The sequence below is a fragment of the Furipterus horrens genome, unplaced genomic scaffold (genome assembly GCF_987537825.1).
Source record: "Furipterus horrens unplaced genomic scaffold, mFurHor1.1.pri manual_scaffold_6, whole genome shotgun sequence".
Taxonomy (NCBI): Eukaryota; Metazoa; Chordata; class Mammalia; order Chiroptera; family Furipteridae; genus Furipterus; species Furipterus horrens.
This window is the reverse complement of record NW_028327176.1, coordinates 148,743,631-148,766,793: the sequence shown is the minus strand read 5'-3', so window position 1 is coordinate 148,766,793 and position 23,163 is coordinate 148,743,631. Positions and strand designations below refer to the sequence as shown.

At 36.4% G+C, this 23,163-nt stretch overlaps 1 protein-coding gene across 1 annotated transcript in view; it reads left to right on the top strand.

Annotated features, from left to right (window-relative positions):
* SEC63 (SEC63 protein translocation regulator) overlaps positions 1-23,163 on the top strand; it is a 75,771-nt gene that overhangs the window by 40,148 nt on the left and 12,460 nt on the right. Inside the window, exons 9-18 of the mRNA XM_090279728.1 lie at positions 1,804-1,898; positions 1,989-2,121; positions 3,434-3,526; positions 4,328-4,482; positions 6,678-6,825; positions 10,111-10,193; positions 14,462-14,521; positions 14,715-14,888; positions 18,143-18,301; positions 22,562-22,663. Coding sequence (XP_090135854.1) covers positions 1,804-1,898; positions 1,989-2,121; positions 3,434-3,526; positions 4,328-4,482; positions 6,678-6,825; positions 10,111-10,193; positions 14,462-14,521; positions 14,715-14,888; positions 18,143-18,301; positions 22,562-22,663 — 1,202 coding nt within the window. The remainder of the gene's footprint in view (positions 1-1,803; positions 1,899-1,988; positions 2,122-3,433; positions 3,527-4,327; positions 4,483-6,677; positions 6,826-10,110; positions 10,194-14,461; positions 14,522-14,714; positions 14,889-18,142; positions 18,302-22,561; positions 22,664-23,163) is intronic.

Genomic DNA, 23,163 nt, shown 5'->3' with positions numbered 1-23,163 from the left:
TCATACCAGCTAATATTTCTTATTTGTTATGAACCAGGTGTTACTAGGCACTACAGTATACATCTGTTAACTCATTTAATCTTTGTCTTGCTTCCATAAGTAAGTGTTTTTAAGCACATAATATGGATGAGGAACTGAACCTAAGGATACACAGTAAGTGGCAGAGCCAGGATTGAACCCAGGCAGTTTGGTTCCTGAGCCATAAACCAGTACATTATACTTTATTAATTGTAATAAAATAAGGAGAGTTATTAAGTATGCTGAAAGAAAACTGCCAGGATATTTTATTCCCAGAGTCTTACTTTAAAATTTCTTATTAAAAAAAGTACCATTCTAAATACTTCCTTTGATCCATAAAGCTAATGTAAATTTTATTTTTGGAATATATAGTATTTTCTTTTAGAATCACTGCTATGCAGAAATCATAGACATCCTTCCTCCCGTCCTTAAAAAGAAAAAAGAAGATACAAGTTTTAAATTGTGCCTCACTGGAAAATGAAATTTTTTTTTTTTTCAAAACCTAAATGGAGTTTCATGTATTTTGGATTTGCCAATTTTGCTATCTTTCTTGATAACCAGAAAAGGAGTCCTCGGGATCATATGAGACTGTATGCTTATATTTCTGAGGAATGAGCAGATCCTTGATTTCTGAGGAGTGAATATTACTCTTCCTTATTCTGGTTTGAAATATTAATATGGAACTTCTCTCATGAAAATATTTCATGTTTATAATCTTTTAATGTGTTTTTTGCATCAATGATCTTGATTTCTGTTTTATTTCTGAGGGCAGTACTTAGTTTTTGTGTAATTAATTCTATTAAAACATTGTTTAGTTGGTGGGTTTGGTTATATATCCTTGGTTACTTTAGCCTTGGCACCATTTATATAACCATCTTAGGAACACTTTTCGTGAAAACATTTAGAGGTAGTAATAGTAGTAACACACATATTACTGTGCTTACTGTGTGTCGGGCTCATATGAAGAAACTAAGGTCTATAGAGAGGTGAAGACTATTAGCTAGGAAGTGAAAATGCCAGGGTTTATGCACTTAACCTCTATGCTGTTGTGCTTTTTGTGACTACGTTGCATGTGTTTTCTGCTGTAACTCTAGTGCCAGTCATTAAAGAGCTTGTATAAGCTAATAAGAGTAATACTAATAATGTACTGGTTGGGCAAAGTAGGTTTACAGATGTTTGTATGGAAAATAAATAATTAATAAATAATAACACAAGAATAAACTCTGTGTTTCACATTACTCACAACTGTAAACCTACTTCTGCTCCATTCCCTATGTGTCTGAATCGTGTATTTCAAGGGGTCTATAATAAAAGTTTCTGTAAATGACAAAAGGCTCTGAGAAATCATAAAGTGAAGAAACCTTAAACTCTTTTTAACTCATTATTTCTCAGCTATATTTAACCACAGAGCCCCCTTTTTTTCACATAACATTTATTAATATCGCATGGAATACTTAAAGCTCTATAGAAAGTTTCTGTGGAACACATGCTTAGGTCTAGAAACAGATGTTATTTGAAGTAATTTTAAAGCATCCAGTTGCTTTGGGGCCCTTAATTTGATGTATATTTCTATTCACTTGTGAAAAGTAATATTGTGCACATTTTTAAAAGTGAGACTTTTTTATGGGAGAAATTAATACTCGTTAGTATTGGAGTTCAGATGGTTTTAAGCATTGTGTGGTTGGAAAACTGCCTCACTCTAGGATTAACGAACTATCGTAGGAGGGGAAATTAATAAGTGAGTGAATATATTTACTTACCTTCATATTTCTTTTGTTTTCTTAGGTCTTATCATGGTTTTGGCTGGAGCCTCTGAATTTGATCCTCAATATAATAAAGATGCCACAAGCAGACCAACAGATAATATTCTAATACCTCAGGTTAGGTCTACGGAACTTCTTGATAAGCATTTAGTTATTAAAGTTAATGCATTTTAAAATGTGTATTTTTGAATATTTTATTTACTCTAGCTAATCAGAGAAATTGGCAGCATTAATTTAAAGAAGAATGAACCTCCACTTACCTGTCCATATAGCCTGAAGGCCAGAGTTCTTTTACTGTCTCATCTTGCTAGAATGAAAATTCCTGAGACCCTTGAAGAAGGTATTTGTGATTCTACTCTCTGCAGGGTTTTAGTGATATGAAAGCAGTGGATTTAATTAGACTTCATAGTGCAGTGTTTTTATCACCATTATTTTTTTTCTCAAATAATTGTTCAAGGGCATTTTTAAAAGAAATCTGTATGTTTATAATTACTTCATAGATACTTTGATGGTCTAAATAAGTCAGGTGTTATAGCAAATGTTAAAATTTAGTATTTCACAGTGAACAAATACTCTATATGAGAAATGTTTACTCAATTTCAGATTATACAATAAGTCTTAATGACTTTTTACAAAAGGATTTTGTAAACTTTTGTGGGGGATAAAAAAATGGATTACACCACAGATGCCTAGATCAATTCCATTAGTCCACCACCACTGTTTAATCTTTAGTTCAAGCTTCTTAAGTACTTAAAGCCATTTATTCTAATTAAAAGAAAAGCAGTAGATTGAGACAGCAGTGTTGTGAGGAAGGTTGTGAAACGGAATATTGTCTCTTCTTCACTTGCATTATTTAAATTGAAGTTTTAAAAGAAAGTATTCTTAGGTAATAAATGTTCTTTCGGAATGAACCCTCCTCCCCCTTTTAAGCCAATAATGTAATCAAATGCCTCTGGAAACAGGGTCGGTTGATGCTCAGTGATTGGTGATAGGATAGGATGCTTATGATGGATTGAAAGAGCACTATTTAAGCATTGTTATTAGAGTTGCAAGTTAAGTAATAATTTTATCCCTTATGTTTTGTACAGATATGAAACTGTCTCCATTTTTATCAGTTATCTGAAAAATAGGAAACAAAATTTTTTAGGTTGAGTATTAACCTAAAAATGGATGATCTTAATGGATAACTATTATATGCAGTACAAATGAATAAGTCTTCCCTCTACTTCTCCTCGTCTTCTTCTTCCTGTCTTATTCTCTGTGCATTTAGTTGACGTTTATTCTCTAATCTCTTAGCCTTTGGATTTATCCATAACTATACTCTTAGAAAGTTATGTGCATAAGAAGAAAATTACTAAAGTTCTTAAATACAGTAAGATTAAGTTAAAGATTAGATTGTTTCTAAAAAAAGAAAAAGTAAGTAGTTAATTAATAAAGCCCAAAGCCATAATATTAAAAATTTGCCTTTGAAACATCTACTCTGAATTAGGGTTTTCTAACTGGTGTGTGACATATTGCTACTGAGTAGACATTGTTGGTTCAACCTGTAAAACTCTGGGATCATATGAGATATTTGTAGGATACCTTACATTTGGTATTAGTTTTGGACTATAAAGATAGAATGATTTGTCAGGTTTTCTGTTGTTTTGCAGATCAGCAATTTATGCTGAAAAAATGCCCTGCCCTACTTCAAGAAATGGTTAATGTAATCTGCCAACTAATAATAATGGCCCGGAGTCGTGAAGGTGAGGAACAGATGTAACTAATTATGTTGTACTGTACTTTTTCTTGCAAGCATATGCAGATTATACCTCATACTTACAAGATTTTGTGGGTACTTACTATAGTTCTGTTTATAAGTTGAATTAGCTTTCCCAGTTTTATTTATGGTTCTTCTTATTTTTTATATTTTTCATTATGTAAACTGTTTATCACAACTTATATTTTGAATTTAATTTTTTTTGTGTGTCATTGTTTATTCTTATTTATTGTTTGCAAAAATTTAAAATATCCATTTCCTTTCTCAAATTATTTTTAGAGTTAGGTTATTCTGTATTTTAACAATGAGTTTAAAATAATTCTTTAGGTGATGTAATGATGATTCATCTGACATGTAGTGATTTTTGCATGAAGAGAAAAAAGACTGAGGGAGACTGTGGTCAGTAATGGAAAGGGAGGGAGAGAGAGGCCCTTAAAAAAGAGGTAGTGGTTGTGGTTTGTTATTATGGATGATATCAGTTCTTGGCATGGTGTCAGTATGTTCTTGATACTGAAAATATCTGATAATTTACTGTTTTTGGAGGTAATGTAATGAATTTTTCTGTCAAATCGATGGTTGTTGCTGGATAATGTGCATTTGACCAAGTTTGTATATATGTATATATTTGTATTTTACCCAGTAACTTTCAAAGGAAAAGCAACACTGTGATTTTAAAATTTGAAGGGTTAAGGATGTTCACATAAATCTTATTTTTGTCATGAATTATATCCCCCGAACATATAAAAAGTCCAGTTCTGTTTTTCCTTTTCCTCCTATTCTTTCTAAGAAAGGGAGTTTCGTGCTCCAACTTTGGCATCCCTAGAAAACTGCATGAAGCTTTCTCAGATGGCTGTGCAAGGCCTTCAGCAGTTTAAATCTCCCCTTCTGCAGCTCCCTCATATTGAAGAGGACAATCTTAGGAGGGTTTCTAATCATAAAAAGGTAATTCTTTGTACTTTAAAATCAGTTTGAAGCAATTTGTCATGTAACTTCAAGATAACATGAATGAAAGTGTTCTATTAGAAATTCTTAGATTTAGAATATCTTAAACATTCTAAAACTATCCCTCAAGTGGTTCTGTTAACATTTTCTTGATTAGGTAGCTGTTTAATATTTAATATCTTACAGCTGTAAGTGGTTTTACTACAGGGTCAATGCATTTATTGTCAGAGCAGATACTTTGTTCTTTATATTATGTTACTAAAAATAAATGTACTAAGTAAAAATGAACTGTATATATTCCAGTAATTTTATTTGTGGCTTAGGTGTCAGATGATGGTTTATTAATTTAGTATGAACAGAATAAGCATTAAAAAATAAGTAGATCAGCCTTGGCTGGTTAGCTCAGTCAGTCAGAGCATCCATCCTGATATGGCAAAGTTGTGGGTTTGATCCCTGGTCAGGGCACATACAAAGAGCAACCAATGCATGCATTAATAGGTGGAATGGCACATTTTCTCTTTCTCTCTCTCCCTCCCCCCTCCCTCCCTCCCTCCCTTATCCTCTCTCTTTAAATAAAAATAAAACTAAAAAAGGTAGTAGATTAAAGATAATTCTTATTTAGAAAACAGTTTATAAAAAAAATTTTAGCCCCGGTTGCTGTGGCTCAGTGGATTGAGCGTTGGCCTGCGAGCCAAGTGTCACTGGTTTGATTCCCAGTCAGGGCACATGACTAGGTTGCACGTCAGGTCCCCAGCTGGGGGCGCGAGTGAGAGGCAACCACACAGTGATGTGTCTCTCCCTCTCTTTCTCCTTTCCCCTCTCTCTAAAAATAAAATAAACAAATAAATTATAATAAATAAAAAATTTATAGTAAAGACACAAATGAAAAACTTGAGGAAATATAAGAAATCATTGAATGAAATTGTGATTTTGTAGATTTTAACATTACTTTATCGTTGGCAGCCGTCCGTCTCGAGAGACGATGGTGTAGCTTCTTAAGAGTCCATCTGCACCGCCGAGAATGGCTGTGCAGTCCGACTCGGGAGTCATGGTAGTATCTGTCTCCTCCCGTGTTGAATCGACATCTTGCGATGACGCTGAAGCTACAGAGCCTGGGCAGGGTAATATGGAGGGTCTGCTGTTGCCCATGCAGCAGACCCCCCCTCTCTTCGCAGCTGAAGGGTCCAAGGGAAAGACGGAGTCGATACAGCTTGGCTTCAGGTGCGCCGCAGGAGTTGCCGGTGTTGACTACAACGTCAAACCGCCTTAGGGACTCCGGCTCCGGATTTTCTGTCGGGGTTTACTCTCTTAGCCTTTCCCCTGAAGAGGTATGCCACAAGGCAGCGGAGGTTTTTTGGAGTCAGAGTTTTCCTTCTCTGATGTACCCTGACTGGAAGATCGAACCAGCGACACTTAGCTCGCAGGCCGACGCTCAATCCACTGAGCTAAACCAGCCAGGGCCAACATTACTTTATATGTGTTAGATAAAATAGGCAGAAGATAGACATTAGATTTGATAGTGTATTAAAGTAAAACTAATAAATGTATATAAGCAATCTGTATCAGAGTTCTCTTTTCAAATAACTGTGTTATGCTTATAAATTTGATCACATTTTAATTCATAAATGAAAATATCCGAATTCAAAAGCAGGCATTTTACATGCCTCATGATCTAATCTGTGCCCGTGAAAGTAAAAATTAACTAGCATCAAACAGCTGAATATTAAAGAGCACCTCTCCTAAGTATCCATTCAGCCAAGAATGTAATAACAGAATAACAAAAATGAGAACATTCCATAGTAAAACCTTTAGGGTGCAGCTGTACTTGGAGGTAAATTCATACTCTTAAAGGTTTTAATCATTAAAATTGAAAATAAGGGTCAGTGAAGGGAGCACGTGAGAAGACAATAGTTGTTGCTTCTATATGAATACTCTTTTTTTCCCTATAACTTTAATTTTTCTAATTAAAAAAAATAACTTTTAACTTTATAATTAAAAAATCCTAAATTTAAATTTCCTTGGAGTAAAAGGCCATGAAATGCCATAAGGTTGTATTTGCTGCTCTGAAATATATATAATTTTAACATTTTTCTAAATATTCTTGGATTTCGTTTTGGTAAATATGCTAGTAATTTTTCTTTATGAAAAGTTTTATGACTTGAGCATTTGTTTTCTTTCTCTCTTTTTAAATTCAGTACAAAATTAAGACTATCCAGGATTTGGTGAGTTTAAAAGAAGCAGATCGTCGTAGTCTTCTGCACTTCCTTGAAGATGAAAAGTATGAAGAGGTTATGGCTGTTCTTGGGAGTTTTCCACATGTGACTATGGACATAAAATCACAGGGTAAATAGGAGGTTCCTCTGTGGAACACTGCTTCCATTTTAATAGAACGGCGGCTCTTGTTTGTCAGACTCAGAGTTCTCAAAACACTGCATTTAATAACATACCTTGTAATTAGACTTTGCAGAACTATAGTTTACCTGTCAGATTTACTGTAATGGAAAATGATGTATACTAATAGTTTTGAGAACAGTAATAGAATCCTACTTTTATTATCCTCATAATAGGATTAAGTTTGAGGACTCTTCTGTAGTTCAATTTGCAGGAATATCTGAGCTTTTCAAGGAATGAAGAGAGGTCCAGATGTAATGAAAGATACTTAAAATATACCTGTTGTTAGTGTGAAAAACACAGCTGCTTAGTTCTGAAATTAATTTTAAATGTATCTTAAATAAGCCTTAAAAATTACCATATTCTCTGCTATATTTCATGTGTTTTTCCTAACCTCTAACTTTGTTTACTTGGAGTGAAAGAAATAGAGATTTCTTTTTTTTGCCTACATAATTGCTCTGTTTGTTCCCATTTTAATAGATGGATAATATCATAGAATGCCAGAATTAGAGATTATCTTCTCCATTTCTTCATTGTGGCATTGTTCTGAGCTTTGACATGTACTAAGTTACTGTTGTGGTAACATTCTTGTGGGACCAAGAATAAAAGATGCATTAGAAATGGTTTCTAAAGAGGGCTTATAGTTTAGTTGGGGAAATAGGCCATAAATATTGGCTAAGTCTTAAGTGAATGACACAGACATTGTGCATTTATTCATTCAGCAAATACTGAGTGACTCTCCTTAGGGGTGCTTGAGAAGCAGTGGTAAGACAAAGCCTCTGCCTTATTGAATTTGCATTCTGATTGGAATTGAGGAAATAAATGGCTTTCAAAGCGTGGGTGTTTGAGAAAGGGAGGTAAATTGCCATCTGGCGTCACTTTGGCATGTAGGATACATGTAGTGAAAACTGGGGCTGCTTTGAAGTGGAGTTAGGATTTCCTTGTGGGTCCATGAGTTTTCAAACATTAAAAACATAAAGCTTCATTCAGGACCATAATAATTTAATCAGAAACTATTCAGAAATCTAGTTTGGGACCGAAGAGATAGTCTGATGTATTCAAGGGCTGTAAAAATACATGCTGCTTTAAACAAAATGATGTTTTAGAGATTTTGTATTAGATGTGTAAGGTAAGATTATTCTGTCTCAGTGCAAGTCATGATGATGCGCTTCATTGTATAGTATTTTGTATAGATAATTTATTTTATATTGTTACAGTGTTATCCAAATGTGTAATGTGAGTAGCATAGTTAATGGAGGGAGAGTAGAAGAATGATAGAAGCAGGAAAGGGACATCTGCTAGAGATGGTGGATCCCTTTTCCCACACAGCTAGAGGATATATGGACTCTATCTATTGTGGGTTCTTCTTCACTTTCAAGCATCAAACAGCAGGCAGACATTGTTAGAGTGGTTAATTCATGTGTGGTGCTTGTGCACACACAACTTGGCTGTGTTGATGGATATGTAGTTCAGTTTTATTTGAAGTAATGGAGACTTACAGGTAGAAGAAAGGATGTTGCAGCGTTTTTTGATGCCCAGCTGTTGCACCTCACAGCCAGTAATGGAGATAGGTTGTTGGAGGCCATTCTTTTCCAACTGGTGGTGTGTCAAGTGTGTGTCAGTGCAGGCCAGAGCAGAGTGTGCTCATCTAAATCTACGTTAAGTAAACAACAAACTTAGAAAAACCTGTAGGCAAAAAATCCATAGTGAAGAAAACATTTATAGATACAATCTGTAGGAAAAATTAATTATATTTATGTTTGAATGGAAGATGATGTTTGGTAAGTTATATCAATATTAATGCTACTTTATTTTAATGTAATTTTAATATTAAAATTATTATTAGACTTTTGGGGCTGTGTGGCAAAAATACTCTTAAATATAAACACTATTTTATTTATTTTCCCTTGAAAATAAATCCTTTTAATGTGGTTTAAAATGCTAGTTTTGATTATTTTATTCTAATAGGCAAGCACTGATCCTACAGGTAAAATCTTGTGAATATAAGGTTTGCACAATTTAATAGAGTGACAGAACCCTATTTTTAATATCCTTATGAGAGAAAGCTATGGTATAGTAGTCCTCACATTATACTTTGTTTTAAAAAACCTGGGTTAGAAACTTGGCATTGCCAATTTAGTCATTATGTGACCATAGGCATTTTACTTTATTTCTGAATCTCAGTTTATTCTTTTTTGGGGGGGGAAATGAGCACACCCAGAGCATAAGGGCAGGGCAAAGGAGAGAGGGGAGGGGGAAGACAGGGACCAAGGCAATCTTCTGGGAGGAAGAGGAACTAGGGTGGGGGGGTTAACAGAACGGAATGGGGGAAGGGTCCCAGGGACACCAGCTAGGAGAAGAATGCTCCCAGTCTCCGCCAGACAGATCCAAGGCAGACTAAGGAGATAAGTCACACAAGCCCTGGTGGCCTGAAGGGAGGGCCTGGCTACTCTCTAGTGCTCAGGCAGTGCTCAGGCCAGAAGGTGGAGTTAGCAGCTGAGAAGCCAGGAGCACTACAACCCGGCTTCTTCACCCCATTAATTTCATCACCCTCACTCCTAGAATACAGTACACAAACATCTTCCTGGAGTCTCTACAATGCTCCCAGACTATTGCTATTACTTTCTCAAAACACTAGGGGTTCTCTCCCATTAATTGGGACCTACAACCCCTTCCCCTCATACAGTGCCCACCGCCCGGTACTTCCTTTCTCCAGTCCCTCCATCGCTCCCACACTGTGGACCACCAGCCCTTCATCACAGCACCGCATTCCCCCAAAGTGCCTTCGGATCCCCTCCCCATCAAGTATCGCCTCCAACCCTCCACATCAGACAGGGACCTCACCCCTTCACATACTACCTTCCACCCCTACAAAGCACCCCCCCCACAAGAGCCTCTGAAGAGTGCACCTCCTTGCCCACATATTGAGCTCCCAACTCCTCCCCCAACTGTCTTCCTCCTCCCCCCCAGCTCAGTTTTTTCTTTAAAGTAGAAGTAATAATAATCCACCATAGAGTAGTTTAAGGATTTAAATGAGTACATTGCTGAAGGCATCTACTGGAGAGCCTTATACAAAGTAGATAGTCAATAAATTATTTTTATTGAGTAAGTTTAAAATATAGTATATTTGACATGCTGAAATACCTAATTCATTTGGGTTAGTTAAGTTTTGTTGTTTGTGTTGACATAGAGCTTAATTTTTATTTTTTTACTCAATTTTTTCCTTTCATCATATAGTATTGGATGATGAAGACAGCAACAACATAACAGTAGGATCCCTAGTTACAGTGTTGGTTAAATTGACAAGGCAAACAATGGCAGTAAGTAATCTATTTGTATTTTTATGCTTTAAGTCATGTATTATTTAACTGTGTTATTCCAATAAACTTATTTTTTAAATATATTTTATTGATTATGTTATTATAGTTATCCCAGTTTTCCCCCTTGGCTCATGTCCATGGATTGTGCATATAAGTTCTTTGGCTTCTCCATTTCCTATTCTATTCTTAACATCCTTCTGTCAATTATGCTTCTTAATCTATCACCTTTTCCCCCATTCTCCCCTTTCCCCTTCCCAGCTGTTAACCCTCCAAGTGATTTCCATATCTATGATTCTGTTCCTGTTCTAGTTGTTTGCTTAGCTTGTTTTCTTAGATTCAGTTGTTGCTAATTGTGAATTTGTTGCCATTTTAATGTTCATAGTTTTGATCTTTTTCTTAAATGTGTCTTTGACATTTCATATAATAAGGACTTGGTGATGATGGAGCTTTATCTTGTCTGGGAAGCACTTTATCTGCCCTTCCATTCTAAATGATAGCTTTGCTGGATAGAGTAATCTAGGTTGCAGATTGTTGCTTTTCATCACTTTGAATATTTCTTGCGAGTCCCTTCTAGCCTGCAAAGTTTCTTTTGAGAAATCAACTGACAGTCTTGTGGGAACTCCTTCATAGGAAACTCTCTGCTTTTCTCTTGCTGCTTTTAAGCCTCTCTCTTTAAATTGAACCTTTGGCATTTTAATAATGATGGGTCTTGGTGTGGTCCTCTTTGGGTCCAACTTGTTTGGGACTCTCTCTGCTTCCTGGACTTGTACGTCTGTTTCCTTCACCAAATTAGGGAAGTTTTCCTTTATTATTTTTTCATATAAGTTTTCAATTTCTTGCTCCTCTTCTCCTTTTGGCACCCCTATGATTCAGATGTTGGTACATTTGGAGATGTCCCAGAGGCTTCTTAGACTATTTTTGTTTTTTAAAATTCTTTTTTCTTCTTGCTGTTTTGATTGAATGCTTTTTTCTTCCTTATGTTCCAAATTGTTGATTTGATTCTGGGCTTCATCCCCTCACTGATGGCTCCCTGTAGATTTTTCTTTATTTCACTAAATGTAACCTTCATTTCTGCCTGGGTCTTTTTTATGCTGTTGCTGTACTCAATGAGTTCTTTGAGCATCCTAGTAACCAGTGTTTTGAACTCTGCATCTGTAAAGTTTGTATCTCCGTTTCATTTAATTATTTTTCTGGAGTTCTGTTCTTTATTTGGGCCATATTTCTTTGTCTCCTAATCTGGCAGCCTCCCTGTGTTTGTTTCTGTGTATTAGTTAGAGCTGCTTTGACTCCCTGTCTTAGTAGTGTAGCCTGTTGTAGAAGAGCGTACCTGTAAATTGTGTGGGGTAGAACCTTAGGTGATTGCCAGGGCAGGGCAACCTGTTTCACCGCTTTGTGCCTTTGTGTGGGGGGAGAGCTTAGAGAGGGGACAATGCTGCTGCCTGGCTTCTGTAGGTTTGCCTGGGAGGAAGCTGTCTCCCAGCACTTGCCCTGTTTTCCTTCACTTCACTTCCTCCCCATATGCCACTTGTGCTCTTCCAGCTGTTGCCCTGGTGCTGAATCCTGAAGGGGGTAGGTCTTCACAAGTCCTAAGTCTGTGGGGCCCTTAAGAGGAGTCTCCTGAGAATCCGGGAGTTTCTTCTGCCACCCCAACCTCCACTGGTTCTTACAGCCAGAAGTTACGAGGTTTTATCTTCCTGGTGCTGGAACCCTAGGTGCTGGGTGGTCTGGATTGGGATTGTGATCCCTCGCTCCTGAGGTATCCCTCCCAATTTTTATCCGCCACTCGTGAATGTTGGACCACCTGTTCCATTGCCTCTCCATGCCACTCCATGGCTCTGCACTGCTCCATGCCACTCCACCTCTCTCCATGTCTCTGCCCCTCCTACCCGTTTGTGGCTTCTCTAAATCCTTGGTTGTTGGACTTCTATACTGTTCGATTTTCTGACGCTTGGGTGATACTTGTTTTGTAGTCTAATTGTAATTTTTTCTGTAGTTGTGCAAGGACGTGAAGTGTATTTACTTCTGCTTCCATCTTGACCAGAAGTCCCAGTAAATTTAATAAAAAGAAAAAAAGTTATGTGTTATGGTTTTTATATTTAATTTCTTATTTCAAGTTAAACATTCTCAAATCAAAACTATTGAATAACAAAATCTAATTTTGCAAGTTCTGTTAGTTGTTTTGAAATTTTACATGAACTCTCATAGCTTTTTACCTCAATTTTCACACACACACACACACTCTTTCTCTCTCTCTCTCTCTCTCTCTCTCTCTCCCCCTCTCCCTGGAAAATAGATTAATTCTCCATGTGGTGATTTAATTGTCTATAAAATATTATAACAACAGGATAATACGGGTATAGTTCTTAAACTTTAAAGTGCTATCAGATGTTATTATTGATTATTTTTGAGTATTTTACCACCTACTCCTTTTTAATCAATTCTTTAGAGAATTTACTCCCTTTTACTTAAAAAATTTAAAAATTATAATAAAAATAACTTTTTTCTAATGTGAAAAATTTGCACTGAGAAAAAATTCAGGCAATGCAGAAAGGTATAGGAAGAATGCAACATCACCTAAAATCCTACCATTGAGAGATTTAAGATCACTCCTTTAGATATCCTAATGCATGACTATCCATAGAGTTAAGTGATGTTTTTATCACAAATCCCTTCTTTCACTCACCTCCTTCAGTCAACTCCTTGTCAGTCCCCGAAGACCAGAATTCAGTCTTGTATATATCCTTTCATATGTTTCTCCATGGTTATTTTTGCTATCTAGACCTTAACGGTGTATATATGTATATGCTTATACATAAGAATGGTATTTTTCTCATTGTTTTTGATTAAATCCAGTCATATTGTATATGTTTCCTGCATCTTGTTTTTCACAGTTTTTATTACATATTTATATTACTTCTCAAGTTATAACTCTAGTTGTAACTTGTTTTTAATAGACTATAGTATTTCAAGTCAGTTTATTCAGCTAGCTGTAGATTTTAGCCTCTTCTGCTCTGGAATCTGAGCATCTGCAGAAAGTGTCTAGTGCATTTAAACCTCACATCTAAAACCTGTGGTAGGGAAAGCATCTTTTGTAGTAGGGTATATCAAATCAAAAGATGTTAATGGATTCTGGATGAGAGGTGCCTGCTGGGAGGAGGAAAGTCTAAGCCAGTGGTCAGGATTGGGTTTAGAATCTAAATTTATATTACCTACATGCTTTGGAATTTCCAGCCTGAGAAATGAACAAAAAAATCAGTCTTGGTCTGTTGATACTCTGGAGTAATTGGTAGAAGGAAAAACAAAACTGCTCTGGAGAAAGAGAATCAAGTATTCACTGTTCAATTCTTGTATGAATTGTACTTCAGAGTAATTAACTATTGGAACCCATTAATAAAATGAAAAAATGAAGCAGAGATGATAGAATTAGACTAGGAGTTGGCAAATTTTTCTGTAAAGGTCCAGATAGTAAGTAAATATTTTAGGTGTCATAGGCCGTGTCATCTCTGTAGCAACTATGGAACTCACAAATTGGCATGATTGTGTTCCATTACAACTTTGTTTAAAAAGCAGGCAATGGACCATAATCTGCTGACCCCTGAATTAGGCTAAGAGTTTAGAGCCTAACAGTTGTCATTGTTCTTACTTGTTATCTTTAATAATACCAAGAAGTTTATTAATCACAACCATATCACTTGTCTGCTTCTTGCATTAATTCTTACTGGAGTTTAAATGCTAAATATACTGATTCTAAATGGATTATATGTGGATTTTCTTGATGTTCCACTTCTTTGTTACAGACCCAGTGCACAATATCACTGACAATAATGAATAAACTAATATTGGTCTCATGAAGTTTTCATGTTATAATGAAAATAATGTAACATGTTCATTTCCATAAATTAATATAGTCATGTCTGGTTACTATTAGAATAAAAGTAAAAATTTAAACAAATATTTTTGAGTTTATAATGAGTTTACATATCTTAAGTCATTGCATTTTAAAATTTCAGTAGAGTGTATTTTTCAAAAAATATTCAAGACAGATGTGAGATATTTCAGAAGGTAATGTTTGAAGTATCATTTAGTAATTGCTAAATTTGCACACTTTTATGATTTAGTGATTGCTTAAGTTTCCTGTCCTCTCTGCCCATACCCCATTTTCTCCAATTTAAAAACGTACTGGTAATATATTTTGAAAGATTGTTTTGCTTATCTGAAAGGTAAATCCGGGTTGACAGACTTTATATTTTTCTTCTCACTACCTCTAGGAAGTATTTGAAAAGGAGCAGTCCATCTGTGCTGCAGAGGAACAGCCAGCAGAAGATGTGGTAAAAACTTGAGTGTTCTTACCGGTCTTTCTTGGTGATAGAAATATTTTGTTCTCTGATTTATATTGCTGTGGGAGAATCATTCAGTTTAAGAAAACATTTAGTTTAGCAATTTTCATCTAAAAATTGCTAGGACTCCCAAATGAAACAATTGCTATAATTTTTGAGTGTGTATGTGTGTTATGATTTACAGCAAAGTGATCCTAACAAAAACAGGACAAAAGGAGGATGGCAACAGAAGAGTAAAGGACCCAAGAAAACTACTAAATCAAAAAAAAAGAAAACTGTAAAAAAAAAACTTATACCTGTGCCCTTATCACAATCAAAGCAACAGAAACAAAAGCAAGCAAATGGAGTCATTGGAAGTGTAAGTTTATTATTGTTATTATGTAATTATGTTTATTGGGGCATAACATAAACTAAAATATTTAAATATTATTGTACAGCTCCTGAAGTTTTACATATGTATGTGCTCATGATACCCAGATCAAGATATATAACCTTCCCAGCATCCTAGAAAGCTCTCTTGTGCCATTTCAATCAATGACCTTTCCATCCATCTCCTTACCCTCCCCCCATTCTAGTCTTACCAAAGATTAGTTTTGCCTGTTCTTAAACTTCATGTACATGGAATTATGTTTGGCTGCTTTGATTCAACATCATGTTTGTAATATCCATTTGTATTGTGTATAGTAGCAGTTCTTTCTTGTGTGTGTGTGTGGGAGGGGGCATTCCATCATATGACTATACCACAATTTATCAATCTGTTCTGTGGTTGGTGGACATTTGGGTTGTTTGTAGTTTTTGCATATTATGAATAAAGGTATATGCTTATTCTTGTACATTTCATTTTGTGGACATTTTTCTTGGGTATGTACCTAGCAGTGGAATTGCTGGTTCATAAAATGGGTGTATGTTTAACTTGTTGGAAGAGCCCATTTTCCAAAGTTGTACTATTTTATGCTCCTGCCAGCAAATTATGAGTCCAGTTGTTGCACATCTTTTTTAGTTTCAGTTTTACCAGTCTTTTTTATTTTAGCCAGTGTGGTAAATCTGTTGTAGGGTCTCTGTGTGTGATTTTTATTTGTATTTATCTGATGACTAGTGATATTGAGCACCTATTCATATGCTTACTGGTCATTTGGATATTCTCTTCTTCTACTGGGTTGTTTGTCTTCTTATGGATTTTTAAGATTCCTTTCTATATTCTGGATATGAATCCTTTTTTACTCATCATGGTAGATTTTGGTGGTTCTTAATTTTAATGAAGTCTATTTCATCAGTCTTTTTTGATTAGTTCTTTTGTGTGCCTTTTTAAGACATTTCTGCTTCCCAAGGATATGGAGGTATTTTTCTGTTTTTTAAAAATAAATATTATTTTACTTGTTATATTTAGCACTGTAGTACATCTCGAATTAATTTTTATGAGTAATATGAGACAGGGATTATGAACCAGTTTATTCTAGCACCAATTTCCTGAAAAGATCATACTTTCCTGTCTGAATTGCAATGGTGATTTGCTGTAAAGCAAGTGACTAGAACAGTGTATGTGCAGATGTGTTTATGGACTCTACTCCATTTCATTGGTTATTTTGTCTATTCTTTGCCAGTACCACACTGTCTTAATTATGGTAGCTGTATGTTAAGTCTTGAAATGTGTAGTGTAAGTCCTCAAACTCTTATTTCACTTATTCAAAATTGTCTTGACTATTTAGGTACTTTGCATTTCCAGCTAAATTTTTAGAATAAGCTTGCCAATTTCTGCCTAAAAAAGCTGCCGTGATTTAGACTGGTATTGCATTGAATTTATGGTTCAGTGTGGGGAGAAGTCACAAGTTAACAATATTGAGTCTTTATTAATAATCATGGTTTATCTTTATTAATTTTTCTCAGCAGTTTTTGGTAATTTCTAGTGGCAGAGCTATGGCTCCTCTTTTATTAGATTTACTCCTATGTATTTGATGCTTTCTGGTGCTATTGCTTCAAATAACAAAAAAAGTCATTCTGCAATGTTAATTACTGATGTAGAGAAATACAGTTGCTTTCTAAACATTGATGTTGTATCAAGGAGTCTTGATGAATTAACAACAATTCTAACCATTTATAGATATTTTAAAAAAGATTTTATTTTCTGCATACACAATTGTGCCATCTGGGAATAAAGATAGTTTTGCTTTAAAAAAAAAAGCCTTTATGCTATTTCTTCCTTTCTGTCTTAATATGCTGGCTAGAACTTTCAATGTAATGTTGATTAGAAGTGAAGACGGTGGTTATTCGTGTCTTCTTATTGATTTTAGGGATAAAGCAAACATTATTCACTACTAAGCATGATGTCAGCACTAGTTTTTTTGTAGATATTCTTTATTAGTTTAAGGAAGTGTTCTTTTCTATTTTCATACTGAGACTTTCTACAAACAGATACTGAATTTTATTAAATGCGTTTTCTCCATCTGATGAGATGATTATATAGTATTTCTCATTTCTGTTAATATGGTGGTTTATATTAATGTGTTAAAAAATTTAAACAGTCATTGTGTTACTGGAACAAATCTCACTTGTCATAGCATAGTATTCTTTTTTATATATATTTGGATTTGATTTTTTTTTTACAATTCCTAAATCTGTTTTTATGAGAGAATATTGGTTTGTCATTCTCCTTTTGGATTTATGCTCGCCTCATTAAACAAGTTAGGAAATGGTTTCTCTCTTTTTCCTGAAAGATTATGTGTAAGATTGGATTTGTTTCCTCCTTATTTGGAAGAATTATCTAGAGAAGCCATCTGGGCTTAAAGTTTTAAAAAACGGTTTAATTATAGAGTTCTTGTCTTCAACATATCCTACTTTTTTTTTTATATCTAGTAGTTTTCATAATTGTGTTTTTCCAACTAATTTGTCCATTTCTTCTTGAGTTATCTACTTTATTGGCATAAAAGTGTTCATAATCTCCTTTATTTTTCATGTTTTTTATATCTGTAGTTATGTCTCTTTTATTCCTAATATTGGTTATTTGTGTTCTGTATCTTTTTTTCCTCTGGTGAGTTAGTCTTGCCTAATAACATTAATCAATTTTATTAATCTTTTCAAAGAACCAGCTTTTGGTTTTGTTTGAGTATCCCTTTTGTGTATCTACTTTCTCCTTAACTGATTTTGGTCTGTTTTATTTCTACTTTCTTTGCATTTAATTCACTTTTTTTTTTCTTGCTTTTTGAAATGGACTAGTAAGTATTTTGTATGGGATACTGGCTTTTCTTACTCTATCAGTTATTTTTCTTATTGTACTCTATCAGTTATAGAAGATAATATTAAACTCCCATAACAATACTTTTCTATAAACTTACTATTTTCCTTGAGTCATATTAGCCATTGTGGTAGTATACTTTGCAAATGGGAGTAAAATATCATTATTTTACAAACTGTGAAGAGTGGGTAAAATAACAGATAAGCCAAATTTTAAAGCTTTCAGTCTGACTTTCACATATTTGTAAATAAGAATGTTTATAATTCTCTAAAGTTCTATATGAATAGTGAAATTGTAATTTGAACTAGTTAAGTTACCTTCAGGGACTCAGAATGAAATAGTCATTGAGATACTCAACTTTTTTGGTTGCTTTTTCCTTTTAGGAAGCGGCAGTAAAGGAAGATGAAGAAGAAATTTCTGATAAAGGCAGTGATTCTGAAGAAGAAGAAACCAATAGAGACTCCCAGAGTGAAAAAGAGGATGGTAGTGAGAGAGACTCTGATAGAGAGCAAGATGAAAAGCAAAACAAAGACGATGAGGCAGTAAGACTTATATATTTAAATAATTGGAATGATACCTCTGATGATAGTTTTGATTTTTGTTATTGTTTATTTACTTCCTTGCTTGTTGCTTGTCTGTTTGCTCTGGTATATTTTATAATCCCGTATTGCTTTGTAAGACTATTTTTGAGGGATAGTGATCAGAATTATAAGGAAAAATAGTTTCTAACAAGGATTGGAAATCCTAATTTTCTTAAAGTTCAAATTGCTAAGTAAATTAAGACCTGGGTTGAGGTGGAGTCAGTTTGGTCTTTCAAAGCAATTCCCAGTGCTGGAGATGACTAGAAGCATGAGTAAGGAAAAGTGGGTTATGAAATAGGTAGCAGTTTACTTGGGAGAGTCTCTCAGAAGTTCAATATAATGTTTAAGATAAAGAAACATCACTGTGAACTCTTAATGTCAAGAGGTTAGTAAAGGGAAGAGCTAACATTTTTAGAATGCCACCTTGTTTCAAGAGGTATATAAAACATAAAGGAAATAGGAATCTTTAAGAAATTCATTAAGATTGTGAGGGTAGACATCCAGCCAAGATGGGGATGTAGACAGACATGCTGCATCTCCCTCCACAACTAAGAAGATTACAACTATCTCAAAACTAGAAACAACCAGAAGTTCCAGAAAATCAAACTGCATGGAAGTGCAACAAACAGAGATATAAAGAAGAAATACTCATCCAGACAGGAGGGGCGGAGCCGGGGAAGAGAGGACGTGGTATGGTGGTGGCAGCAGTGGTGGCAGCAGCAGGCCAGCAGAAAGCACAGTTACACATTTTAAAAAGTCAGTAGGGACACCTGGGGAACGTTCCCAGCTCCTCACCAGACCTCATAGCTCATGGTCCCAGCACCGGGGAAAATCAAGGCTCATTGCTTTAGACTGTGCAAACCACTGGGGCTTGGGATGGAAACAGAAACTACCTGTCTCTCAGCAGAGTCCACTTAATTTAAAGGGCCCCCACAGTCCTAGAACGTCCACAACCCATCCACTCTGGGAATGACAGCCAAGGTGACAGCCAGGGTAACAGCCAGAGAGACACTAGTCCCATACGGAAGTGGGAGAAGTGCCTGGAAAAGGGGCGAGTGCTGAGCAAGCGGCATTGTTCCTTCTCAGACCCCTCCCCAACATACAGCACTGCAACGTGGTGAAATAGGTTGCCCCTTACTGAGGAATCCCTAAGGCTTTGCCCCTTACAATGTAACAGGAGCGACAGCTCTACCTGGGATGCAGAGGCAAACACCCACAGGAGACTTCCGGCCAAGATGGAAGCCTAGACTTACACGCTTCATCTCCCTCCACAACTAAGAAGGAATACAACTACCACAAAACCAGAAATAACCACAAGTTCCAGAAAATAAATGGAAGTCCAACGTATGAAGTTACAAAGAAGTGGTCCGCGTCCGGATGGGTAGGAGGGGCGAAGCTGGGGCAGAGAGGTGAAGCTGTGCTGGCGGCGGCAGCAGCAGCAGCGACAGCGGTGGGACAGCAGTAAGCACAGACACCAGTATTTAAAAGGAGGTGAGAAGCGCCTGGGGAGCACCCCCAGCTGCAACCAGCTTGCGATTCCAACATCGGGGATGGCAGATACCCATTGCCTTCAATTGTGAGGCCAAGAGTGGGTGGGGAAGGAAGAGGAGGCTCCCGGTTTCTCAGCGGAGAGTGAACGGCAGGAGTCCATCTTGGACCCCCACCCCCACACAAAACGCCACAGCGTGGTGAGAAGGGTCGCCTGATTGTGATGCATGCACAGGGCTCCACCCCCTGTAGTGTAGGAGGTGTGACAGCCCCACCCAGGAAGCAAAGGTAAACACAGAACTGTCAGGATGGCACAGATCATGATAGAGATCCCGATGACACAGCTGACCAGACAGCAAATATCTAATCTAATGAAGCAGCAGATAGAAAATCTTTCTGAGGCACAGTTCAGAGCTTTGGTTATAAAAATGCTTACAAACCTAACAGCAGATCTGAAACAGATGGGGAAGGAATGAAAGCTAGTCCTGCTGAAATGAATGAAAGCACATACGAAACTAGTGGTGAGGGAAAGAAAAGCATGGATCAAATCACCAAATTGGAACATAGGGAAGGAACGAACAGTCAGCCAGTGCAGAGAGAGGAAACAAAAAGTGAGGAAAATGAGGAGAGGCTCACAAACCTATGGGACAGCTATAAGCGGGACAACATCCGAATCAGAGGGTTGCCAGAAGGTGAAGAAGAACTAGAAACTGAAAAATTATGTGAAAAAATAATGAAGCAGAACTTCCCTAACTTGGGGAAGGAAATAGACCTATAGGTCCAGGAAGTACAGAGAGTTCCAAAAAAACTGGACCCAGGGAGAACCATACCAAGACACATTATAATCAGAATGTCAAAAATTAAGGCTAAAGAGAGAATCTTAAAAGCAGCAAGAGAGAAGAAGAGAATTATGTACAAAGGAGTCCCAATAAGACTCTCAGCTGATTTCTCAAAAGAAACTCTGCAGGCAAGAAGGGACTGGCAAGAAATATTTAAAGTAATGAAAAGCAAAACCTACAACCATGATTATTACTCTATCCAGCAAAGCTGTCATTCAGAATAGAAGGGCAGAGAAAGTGCTTCCAGGACAAAGTAAAACTGAAGGAGTTCATCAGATCCAAACCACTTTATATGAAATGTTAAAGGGACTTGTTTAGGAGAAAGAGGATCAAAACTATGAACATGAAATGCAAACTGTATCGCAATAACCAACAACAGAAGCTAGGGAACCAAAACAAGGCAAACTAAGTAGGCAACAAGAGTGGGAAAAGAATTATAGGTATGGAGAACATTATGGGGGGAGGTCAGCAGGGAGGGGAAAGGGGGAAAGAGAGGGAGGTGGTACAGGAATTAAGCATAGTAGGAGGGAGTGGAGTAGACAGGAAGATGTTGAGAAGAACTATATGCACAACCAATGGGCAAGGACAAAGAGGGGGACAGCTGGAGGGAGAGGGGTCACTGGGTGGAGGGGAACAAAGGGAAAAGAAGTTGGGACAACTCCAACAGCATAATCAATAAAGCATATTAAAAATAAAAAAAAGATTGTGAGGGTAGAGAATAGAAAACAAAATTTCATGGCATGGCATTAAGTTACACATGATTTATGGGAGGACAATTGAAAGAAAATTTGGTGGACAAATAAAGCTTATTAGGCAGTTCCCTGCAAATGAACTATAAACTGTTCAACTGTTTCCTTTATGTTTGTGGTGGTCTTTTGACTGGGCCATTTATCTAAAATAACCCTTGTGGTTTAGGAGAGAAAAAGAGATCCCTGAATAATCTCGGGAGGCAAAAGCAGAGGCGAAAAAAGAGGAAAAAGTAAAGGGTGAAGGATAAAAGTAAAGGAAATAATGTTACTTCCCTTAGGAAAAAAATAAGGATGGCTGTTTTTTCAGTTATTGGCTTTTGATTGTTTTTGTACTTTAGGAATTAAGTTGATAGCCAGTAAATTAAAACCCATGAAAGAAATGATCCCTAGCCTTGCTTTGTGAAAGAGCTGACATATTCCTTTTGAGTCTATTAGGGTTGGCAGGGGTGACTCACAGGGTTTTGACAAACTAGTTTCTTCAGATGACCAAAAATACATTCATTCAATTGACAAAAAAATTATACAAATAACAAATAATTATTCATTATCTGTCACATTGCAAGCACTGCATTAGATCACAAATACGAAATCTGCCCTTGAATGATAGTAGGGTAGTTGGCAAGGCAGAGAAATAAACATTATGGTACAAAAGAGATGATGCACTTTTAGTGTAAGGTGCAGTGATCACACAAAGGAGAGAGTAGAAGGAAATTTGTGGAACTCATGGGCTCATACTTTAGGCTTTAGATACTCCTGAAAGAATAATGAGTGGGAATTTGCCAGGTAGAGAAAGGGGAAAGCAAAAATCAAAAAGGGCTTAGGATGAGTAAAATAGATCTGTGAGTTCAGAGAAGTCTAGGTAGTTTGAAATGACTAGAATGAAGAGTGCTAGGAGGAAGGCAGTGACAGGAGACTGGAGGGACAGGCCAGGTCAGATCACGAACGGCTGTGTAGTCATGCTAAATGGGTTAGATCTGATTTATGAAAAGCAGTGTTGTACGTTTTGAGCAGGGAAATGATCAGATTGTGGGAGTAAACCAAGCAGTAGTTACTGTTATCAGGAATAATAGCTAGAAAAAGATGGAAACTCCTCAAAATGATTAAAAACATATTTGATTTCAAATATTTAATTTTTATTTCACTAGGAGTGGCAAGAATTACAACAAAGTATACAGCGAAAAGAGAGAGCTCTGCTGGAAACCAAATCAAAGATAACACATCCTGTTTATACTCTGTACTTTCCTGAGGTGAGTTATACATGGCCTTCTGTTTTCCTTATTCCATTTACTTTCTCTTCTGATACTTCGCAGTTGCCATTTGTCTCTTTGTGGTGGGTACTGGCTGAAAGGCCACGTTTTTGAAGGATATATTTCAGTATGAATTATGTTCAGTGAACGTGTTTAAAAAGAGGATTGTTAACTTTTTAAGAATTTTTGTGGTTTTCTGTGCTTTATTTTTTGGTGTGCCTAGTTTACTAAGGGCTGTGCTTTATGATTTTTTTCACTAGCAGTTCAGGCAGCTAATCATCCACATGCATATTTTGGCTCTGACTATGTGGCTGTTGTGAATCTCTCACTTCTCTCGAGTTGTAAATAGGATGAAAAGTTCTTAAATTTTTCTCGTGGGCTTTCCCTGAGAGTCTTATACTGGCCACCTGGAACCGCTAGACTTGCTCGGGTTCCAGTGTTGCCCCAGTCCGTGGGAATCACGGGACCAGCTAAGTTCAGTAAGAGCTGAGCTTAGCTGA